Source organism: Amaranthus tricolor, chromosome 3, assembly GCF_026212465.1.
Source record: "Amaranthus tricolor cultivar Red isolate AtriRed21 chromosome 3, ASM2621246v1, whole genome shotgun sequence".
Taxonomy (NCBI): domain Eukaryota; kingdom Viridiplantae; phylum Streptophyta; class Magnoliopsida; order Caryophyllales; family Amaranthaceae; genus Amaranthus; species Amaranthus tricolor.
Genome location: NC_080049.1, coordinates 21,995,864 through 22,006,725, shown reverse-complemented (window position 1 = coordinate 22,006,725; position 10,862 = coordinate 21,995,864). Strand labels below are relative to the sequence as shown.

The window sequence follows — 10,862 nt, the reverse complement described above, 5'->3', positions numbered from 1 at the left end:
TTTCAAAGAAAATTTGCCTCCACAATACTCCTATTGCATCACTCATGAATATATCCCACAAACCAAAATTGGAGTAATTACAAAAAAAAAAGAAAAAAAAAACGAAACGGCAATATGCTAATCACACAGTAAGTAATCTTAAATTAGATTTGACCAAGTGTGTGTATAAATCAAAGTCAAAAGCCCCAAACAAGAAATAAATACTTCAAACAGGTGTTTACTAAAAACCACGGCAACTCCTCAAATCATGTTCCACTTGATGTTTCTTTAGAATCTTCTATCTTACTTTGACTTCCACGTGGATCAATCTCATCCACACGATACGCTAATTGTGGGGTTGACATTGAAGTACTCATCATAATGTTGTTTGACGGTGGAGGAGGTGTTAACATTTGACTCCACAAACTGAACCTTAAATCTCTTTGATTATCATCAAAAGAACCAGTAATTAGCCTCGAATAATCAAGATAATCTTTATAATCTTGCGAATTAGCTTGTAGAAACTCCATTGATGATTGATTTTGAAGTAATTGGAGAGAGTTTTGAAGAGGTGTTAAATGGGTTGGTGGAGGATCCGAAAAGCTTAAATGGGTTGTTGGTAGATTTGTCTGAATGTTTTGGGAAGTAACATTTTCAGGGAAGTTTAGTTTAGCTTTGCTTCCTCTAAATCTAAGGGCAGCTTCATCATAAGCACGAGCAGCTGATTCAGCTGTGTCGAATGTACCTAACCAAACACGGGCAGCTTTGTAAGGGTCCCTAATTTCAGCTGCCCATTTGCCCCAAGGACGTTGTCTAACTCCTCTGTATTTTCTTCTACTTGGTTGTATAATTACTGTTCCTGTTTCTCCAAGTTGTTGAGATTGAGATGCCATGTTGATGGTATTCTTGTTTGGGGAATCATGATGAGTGTATGTAAATGTTAATGTTTCTGTTGCTGTTGTTGCTGCTGCCGTTGAGCTTGATGTTGTAGTGGGCATCATATAGCTTGGTCCCCCTAATTGCAAGTAGAAAAATACATCACTTTAGTTTTTTCTTTTGTTACATTTTGGTTATATCATTGTGATTTAATGTGGATTGTTTATTTGATCCGAAAATTCTAATCTATCACCGTGATTTGTAAATTTTTATAAAATGACAAAATAAATACTATTATTTGAATTATCTAGACACATTTTCTAATTCTCTCAATTACTTCATCGGTTTCAAATTACTTGCAACACTAAAAATATTGTACTCAATACAAAAATTTAATCTATAAGTTAAAACATAGTCAAGTGGATTCTTATTTGATTCATTTCAATACAAAGATTTTTAATATCAAAATTTTTATAATTTTTTATCAAATATAATTATATATATTAAGAATTAAATTAGTGTATCAAATTGCGTAAAAAAACCAAAAATTACAAGTATTTTGGAATAGATAAGGTATTATATTTAAGTAACTAAATTAATAAACATGTATTAATTACGTCGTGAATAGAATTATTTATATAAAAGAAATTAAAGATTCCTAATTACAAAATTTCGAGACCTTGTCCTCTATAAACTTTGGACTACCATATTTTGATCATCATTAATCAACCCTGATTATAACTACACAAAAATTTTGACTTTTAAGCACAATTATAATCTAATACTCCCAAACATCTACATGTTAGGTACAAAAGATTAACACTTGCAAGCTTGATTAGTGTGCTTGCAGTCAAAATAGAGCCATGGTTTGCTTTTCCTAAATTGACGTCTAATACACAACATTTTCTATAAACGTTTGTTACCCTATTATCCATATTATGATAAAATGTCTTACTTATTAATTATTTTTAGTTTGTATTTTATTCTTATTTTATAAGTTAAAATATAGTTAATTGAATTTTTTTATTTGTTTTATTATAAAATTTAATAATTTTAACATTTCGTAATTTAACTACGTATATTTATAGATTTTTAAAATTGAAATAGTAAATTGACGAGTGTGTAAAATCATATGGAATATTTAATTTGAATAACTGAAGAGAATAGAATATAGTAAGATACTCTGTAATTTAATATATGGTCTTACAAGTTCATAAATTAATTGTATCTAAAACTACAACTGTTTCATTAAAAAAAAAAAAAAAAAAAAAAAAAAAAAAAAAAAAAAAAAACTACAACTTGTTTCACATATATATGTTGATGGATAATGGCCTAATTAAGTGGATTAAACACCTAAAATGAAGTCGGCCTAAGACCATTTGGTAACAATACTAATTATATTGATCTAATTAAATAATAATGTAATGACTTTTAATTAATGCCGTAAATGCTTTTATATTGTCCTAACTAATAATAATAGTTTATTTTGTTGTACTTCGATAGAATCTATTGGAGAATATTACTCAGCAATGTGTAGTACAAATGAAATGTACCCACTACATTTTGATTCACCAAAATAGTGATTTAAGTAGCATTTAGCTTGTCAATACAAAATCGTGGATATCTCATGCAAATTGCCAACATGCATTCTAATATGCGGTGAATAAAATAATATGTACTCGTTTTATTGAAGAGGTTCTAATAGCTTCACGTGAAAAAAAAATATTCCATTTCTTTTAAAAAATCCAATATTAATTATATGAATCAATAAATTTTATAAACAATTTTACTAACTTTTTATATTTTTTCGCTTTTATAAAATAGCAAAGTTATCGTGAAAGAATCCCTTTTAAGATAACTAATTGATACTAAGTTTGTTCATTTTATTTTATTTTTATGATTACAGTTTGTCCAAAACTAAAAAATTTTTTAGTCAAATTATAAAAAATAATATAAAACTAAGGTTGATAATATATCATTTGGATAGGATTGACATGTTGTAATTTGAATTTAATTATTTATTTTACTCGTTTTTTGAGATAGAATTGACATGCATGCAATTCTGTTATGTCTCCAAACTATTGCCATGCTATTATAATACTACAATGATGTTATCTTGGCACACCGAAAGAATAATGTCTTGAATATAAATATATTTTAAATTTTATGATTTGATATATGCTCTTTTATTGAAACGTAATATTCACGTAATTTCATATTTCTTATTTTATTATACATGATTCATAGACTAATACCATCTCCCCTTACTAAAAAAACTCGTTTCTTATTTATTTATAGTTTTCACGTATAAAATGAGTATAAGAGGTTATTACAGGTAAACTTATAAGGCAAAATTTAAAGGAAAAGACTTAAAAGTATCACATGTTAATTACAAAGTCTTTTTTAAAATTTAAAAGTCCCATACTAAATTTTTTTTGTCTTATTTATAGTAAATATATTTATTTTATACTAATAAACTTAACATATATATTTTTTTAATAACTTTTTCATATATAGCCATGTGCGGTCGATCACCACCCATTGATAATTATGTTATATCACAATCCATAAATATTAGGGATAGATTTCTTGCTAAGATATACCTTCGTGAAGTTATATTGTATGATTTAATATCCATGCTAATAGAGCACGCATCATTCATCGACTATTATTAGAGAATATAATATTTTTAAGACCTCAAAGAATTCACCTTACATGTATGTATATTATATATAATAATTATTATTATTATCTCGTAAATTAAAAAAACCCATTATTTAAAACAGATTAAATCTTGTTATTAAGTTTGCTACATTACGATAATATTTTAAAAGTAGTGTGATGTAAAATAAAAGAAATTAGTGCAAATGTTTAACATAAGTATTGAAGTAGAAAAGACACGATACGTAACCTACAACCGCACCGTAGTAATTTGTAATTTTTTATGCATAAAAAAGATTCTTTTGAAATGTCTAGAAGATAGAAATAAATAAGGAATTAATTATTGTATAAGCAGCGTACCTTTTGTAGGAAGATACGGATATGTAGAAGAAACTGAAACTGGTTTCACATCACTGAAAATTGAGTCATCATACAATTTCATTTTACCCTTTACTTCATCATCATCTTCATAATCATGGCTTCTTTTTACTCCATGAGTAGTACTCTTTAATGAAGAAGAAGCTGCAGTATCAGCACCAGAAACAACATAAGTTAAAGCAGAAACCATTTGATGCATTTCTTTTTCTCTACTAAATCCTGGTATCATTGGACTTAATATATCATTCATCTTCATCTCTTCTTCTTCTTCCAAATAATCTTCGCCGCCATTGTTGTTGTTCTTCTTGCTTCTTTTCGCCACCTTTTCTTCTGATAAATATACACACATACACTCTTTTTTTTTTAATTAAATTAATAAAGTCTTAAATATATATATATATATATGTATAATTAGTAATTAATGTTTTAATTAATTTGACAAAGTATGAATGAAAATTTTCTTCTGGATTGCCTTGCCGCCAGTTCTTATGAATAATTCTTGTGTAGCTGGTTTTTATAGATTCTTGCTCAAGCTAATTACCATATTTTTAGTTTTGGACGCCGCCATACAATCAATATTTATATTACTTATATAAAGGAAGAAAATTGAAATTTGTACTTTTATTTCTAGATTTTTTTATATATTTATTTTAATTCTGAATATTATTTTTTTCAAATGTAAGGGAATTTTCCATAGTGTTCTCACTTGGCCTGATGGCAACTTGGACTTGGCTTTCTAGCTACTAGCCTAGCTCCATCTATTCCCAAATCACGTGCAAGTGGATAAATAGGAAAAAACAAAAACAAAAAAAAAAAATAAGTTAAAAGGACAAATATGTAAAATCGGTGGGACAAATATGTAAAATCGGTGTTTATTCAGTGTATCCTTTTATTCTTTGGTCACATTAATTAATGTATACCTGAGATATCCTAGGAGTATAATTATCCTTTTTACTTCTTGTCGATGGGATTATTTTTACTTGTGGTCTTAATGAGAGATGAATTGGAGTTTGCAAAGTGAGTTGAGTCAATTAAAATAATTGAATTTGATGTTTTGGCTTCATCTCTAGTGGTCTGTATAATAGTCTGTATAGTTATTGATACTACAATCGAGATCGGAGAGATTTGGTCATTTTGCTGAAAATTAAATCTTTTATATATTTTTAGCTTTGAACCATTTACTAATATACTTTTTTTGTTTCTTTTCGAATATTCCTATTATTTTTGTATTATTATTCGTCAGCAACTTTTAATTTGTTTTTTATTCTTAATTCATACATTAAAAACATAGTCAAATCAAATCTTATTTGATTCGTCTCAACTTAAGTTTTATTAATATCAAATTTTTATAATTTTTAATTATGCATAATTATCGCTATTAATTATTGAATTAGTGTATTGGCAAACACGCAAAAAGTTAATAGAACATTTGAAATGAAATAGAAAGAGTTGATATATAGTTTAAGGAGTGTAAAAAAAATGCAAGAAACACTATTTTAGTTCAATGGTTTGGGCCGGTAACACATTTGTAACCCAAGATCAAGAGATCAAATCCTGATTTTAACTATATTTATTCTAATAAACTAATAAATTTACGGATATTTCATGATATACCACTAAGTTTCTTCGAAATTCACCATATACCACATGAAATGTTTTAATTCACCATATACCATTGAGTTTACGTCCGTTAGCACAGAATACCATTAATGACAATTGCCGTCAGTGTGCCGTCAACACTTCCTTCCTCTAGGGTTCTCTCCATTGAATTCCTCCATTTTCCTCTCTCTCTCCTCATCGAGAAGGTACTAATTTCTCTTTAATTTCTGAATTTATCATCAAGAAAATTAAATTCAAGCTTTAAATTTTACTGGCTCTTCCCTTCTCGTAACGCCATTCACTCTCAAGTATTGGATGATCTTCTTGCTCTTCGTAATGTTGTAGTAAAAGGTCAATTTAAATGGGACATGAAAACTGATTTGTATATTCGTAGTCCTACTGAAAAACCCATCAATGAATTTACCTCTAAGAATAGATTGAAGAAGATTTTGAACTCTAATAAGCCACCTTTTCAAAACCATGTTGTTCAAGAGGTGTTATTGTTGATTCTTGAACCCATTTTTGAGTCTAGATTCTCTTCAAAGTCTCATGCTTTTTGCCTTGGTAGAGATGCTCATACTGTTATTAGGACAATTAGAAGTAATTTTCCTGGATATCTTTGGCATATAAGAGGTGATTTGAGTGACATATTGGTGAATGTTGATAAGGTTTAGTGATTGAACCATATTGGTTCAGATCTTGGTAGCTTTGCGTAAGTGGAAGAATGGACGTGTAGCATATTGTAATTGAACCATATGCATATGCATCTTCCAAGTCATGTGCACATTCTAAGCGCAATTCCGCCCATGATTCAGCACTTGAAGTAATAAATAATAAACATCACAAGCAAGAGCATCCCCACAAAAACCAACATACAGAACAAATTCTGACATCAGAACAACACAACAGCACAACCAGCGAATAGCCCACCTTGCACAACACGTGGAGGCCAAACCGGTGCATCCAGAACTTGAGCTACAGTAGAAATGAAATCTTGGCACATGGACCTAGCCATTAAGGGCCAAGAACCCTATTAATAACTCACACAACGCTCTGAAATCCGTGTGCAAGGTCGTGTAGTCAGCAGCCTTTATACTAGCTTCTGTATCAGCCATGCAAAAGAACTTGTTCAATATCGATGACCAGGCCACCTTGATTGAGCAGTGCAGAAGTGACCGGAGGTTAGGGGAGGAAATCGAGGGTAGAATTGGAATCTCTCCACATGGGCCTTGCTGTCATGGCCCAAGAACCCTCCTCAAAATAACTAGAATTGCACGAAAAATCGAGGTGAAGGTCGAGCATTCAGCAGAAGAACACTAACAGAAGAGCTGCTGTATTCTGATTTCTGTTTTGATTTTTAATAGGCACGTGTAAACCACGAGGCAATGTGACCGTTATGTTAGTTGCCTAAACATATGATTCTTCCTTGCTTTGATCATTTAAATTAGTCCTACATATAGGATCAGTGATGTATTGTTTAGAGAAGGTTGTGAAGGATAAAAGAGTGTTGAATTTGATTAATTCTGCCTTAAGGAATCAGGGAATACTTGTTTGGAGTCTGATGATGCTAGGATGTTAAAGAAAGGGAGGGGGACAAAAAAGAGGAAAAAAGGAGAAGAAAGAAGGAAGGTTCTGAATCCAAATTAGGAGAGTTCTCGATGAGGAGAGAGAGAGGAAAATGGAGAATTCAATGGAGAGAACCCTAGAGGAAGGAAGTGTTGACGGCACACTGACGGCAGTTGTCATTAATGGTATTCTGTGCTAACGGACGTAAACTCAATGGTATATGGTGAATTAAAACATTTCATGTGGTATATGGTGAATTTCGAAGAAACTCAATGGTATATCATGAAATATTCGATAAATTTATATTATATATCATTTATTCTTTATCTTTCATAATTTTGCATTCATCCTTTTTAGTGAGTGAGTTTATATCTTTACTATCTTAGATTTAATAATGTTTTTTTAGAGTTACTAGGTGAATATAATTAGTCAAAAACACTTGATTTTTTTTCAAAAGGAAAAATTATAGGAAAGTTTCAGCTCTATTTGTTGAATATAATTTTTGCTATCATTTAACTTCATTTCAGTGTACATGATTTTAAAATTTCCATAGACTAGCTAGGCTTTATATAGTAAATAATTTTCTAGTATATTGACTATTTGACCTCCTAATTCAATATCTTGGCTTCGCCCCTACTTGTAATATAAATTTTCATAAAATACCATGTTATTTCTATGGAAGTGAAACTTTGATAATAAAAAGTTTTTTTTTCACAATTTTTCATTACTATCTAAACGCAAATTTTCAAATGGTATTGTATGGAAATAAATTTTGTGAAAAAGTTGAAATGATTGAAAGAGAACAATTATAACGATTATAATTAACTAGATATTTTCCTATCAAAATTACACTAATGTTTACCATCATTTAATATTGATTAGAAAACCAGCAATTAAAGTATAAAGTATCTATCATCTAATAAAAAATTTAAAATCATATCTTTTGTATATTTTTACAATGCATGTTTTTTTAATACTTAATCCAGTTTATTAAAATATTAGTTGATTAAAAATAAAATAGAATCAAAAAGTTAAACACAATAAATTTGATAATAATAACTTATAAAATAACAAAGGTTTTTAACGGTAATTGTAATCAATGGTAACATTATCAATGATGATTAGTTCCAAATCATATTAAATATTATTTAAATCATTATATACAAAAAATAATTTAGTCAAACAAAGAAAATAAAGCAAATCAAAATTCAAAATAAATACTCAAAACAATAAGATGGCTAACAAGGACAATTTATATGGTACATGTATGACACTTTTGCATTTTTATGCTTCCAAAAAAATAATAATAATTTAGTATCAATTGGCTTTTGATCTATTACACCATGATAACCCGGAATTATCGGCTTTTCACGTGATAGATAAATATTTTTTTAATTCATCTGCTGACCTTAAGCTTCCAACTTTTCCACATGGTGGACAAAATAGATGTATTTTTTGTTAACGATAAATTATTTATCCCGAACATAATAATGAATTTTTTTTCAAAAAATAGACGCTATAATCACCATAATTAGCCACATATTTTATAATCCAGTCGAAATAAGTACTTTAATAAACCAAAATTTTAATATTTCGTCTACCTTATGGAAAAGTTGAAAGCTCAGATCGTCACCATATAAATTTATTATCTAGCACATGGAAAAGCTAAAATTTCATGATCACCACATAAAATTTTCCAAAACATTAATAGGATATGATTTACAGAAAAAAAAAACTGTATGTGTGACCTAAAAAAAATATTAGCTAGAGGATTTTACAATTATCAGACAATGAGACATGTTTCACTTAATATGTTATTTTCAAATACTTAATTATTATGGTCCATTGTGATTTTGCCGCAAACACCACTAATGAACTTGGAAAAAGTAGACTATTTAGGTGTGCTTTGTCAATAGGATTTAATTTATTTTTATTTAACTGAAATAATTAAATTAAGTTATTTAATTGGGTTTATACTGAGTTTTCAAATTTTAGCCCAACAAAGTATACAATTCTAATTCTTATATGGAGTCAGATCGATGCCACATGTGGCCCTTAATAAGGTCTATCATTGGTCTTAAGCTTTCTATCTTAAGAGTTTGCAACAAAAAACTGTCGCACTGTCGTGAAAAAAGTATTATTTAAGTTGTGTTTGAATTAATAATGAGAGAAGATGTGCTGATAACTAAAGTTCTTAGGATCGAAATTCTACCTGAAAATTCTATTTGGAATTGATGATGGAGTGGGGTTGAGATCATTGGAATCCCATCATTGTAATCGGATTCTAAGATTATGTGATTCTTCAAATATACATTATTATGCTTAAGATAATTACTTATAATTTATAATTATTCATTTTTAAAATTTGAAGTAGTGATAAAAGATAATTTCACTTCATCTATTATGAAAGGAATGCTTTTCATAGTCATTTTAAACTTGCAAATCAATAAATATATGAATTTTGTCTTATTAAGAACATAATCTTAACATATATTTATATATTATTGTATTCTATTGATGATTGACACTATTCTTGTAAAATTGAATCGTAGAATCATCTTATGATTCTATAATCTAAATTATTAATCTTATCAGGATTATACAATCCTACATATGATTCGAATTGGTTGTCTATTTTTGGATCCTAAAATCATAAAATCTTAAATCATAATCAAGATTCTAACAACTATGGTGGTACTGATAACATTACAAAGTAAAAGTGACATTCAAAATAATAATGTTGACAAACTCACATAGAAAAAAAATCAATATTTAATTATATTGTTAATTGTGATGAAAATACAGCCATCCAACAATATAATTAAATGGTTGGGTGTATTTTTATGGGTAGGTATGTTTTTTTTTTTATTTTTTTTATTTTATTATAATCTTTTTGTTGTTTTAAAACATTATTATATATATATATATATATATATATATATATATATATATATATATATATATATATATATATATATATATATATTTAAAAGTGATTATATATTCTCTACCTATAATCTCATATTTTCCTTTTTGTTTTTGCTTTATTGTGTATTTCTCGTTTCTATTTGCATTTTATTAACAAATTTAAAGGAAAGAAGAAGTAGAAGTATATAAGTAAATAATTCTAGTTAGTACATTTCATTCATACTACATATTTGGAATTAATGATCACAAGTATAGATTAGTTAATTTTTTTATTTGATCTGAAATCGATATGACACTTGATTAAAATCTGTTGCATTATATAACCCAAAAAATTAAATTCGTAATTCAAAGCTGACTCAATTTAAAAAAAGTCAAACTTAATTGTAATCTATATTCAACTGTATTCAACTGTTTTAACCCTTTTTAAAATTAAGTTCCATGTTACTTGTTTTTGGTTGAAATTGTTTTATTATTATGAGTTTTTTATCTCTTTATTTTTTATTAAAATTCATTTAAATAAGAAAATGATGTTTTTATTTTATTATTATGAGTTTTATCTCTTTACTTTTCAATCAGTTATTATTTATGTGCGAGGTCTCTGTAATCCTTTTCTTAAAACGCTTGCAAAATTAAATAAGATAATGTTAATCTACGTTAAATTAGCTTAAAAGGTTTGATTTCTTATATTTGAAATACAAGGTGACTTTGGTAGAATGTCATGTTTTAACCAAAACTTTTAGTTGACTTTTTATTAATACTATAATATTGTTGACTTTTTTAAATATTGGATTAGTTTTGACTAAAAAAACGTTTAAATTAGTAGGGGGAATTAGATACGATTAGAAACATGAGTTGACTTGGTACAAGATTAGAAA

The 10,862-nt window shown here is 28.0% G+C and overlaps 1 protein-coding gene across 1 annotated transcript; it reads right to left on the bottom strand.

Annotated features, from left to right (window-relative positions):
- LOC130809315 (ethylene-responsive transcription factor ABR1-like) lies at nucleotides 1-4,444 on the bottom strand. The gene is made up of 2 exons (XM_057675036.1): nucleotides 3,877-4,444; nucleotides 1-994 (listed from the first exon to the last, which is right to left on the bottom strand). Exons 1-2 carry the CDS (start codon nucleotides 4,241-4,243, stop codon nucleotides 246-248), a joined length of 1,116 nt encoding a protein of 371 aa, XP_057531019.1. The 5' UTR covers nucleotides 4,244-4,444; the 3' UTR covers nucleotides 1-245.
- Nucleotides 4,445-10,862: the final 6,418 nt, after the last annotated feature.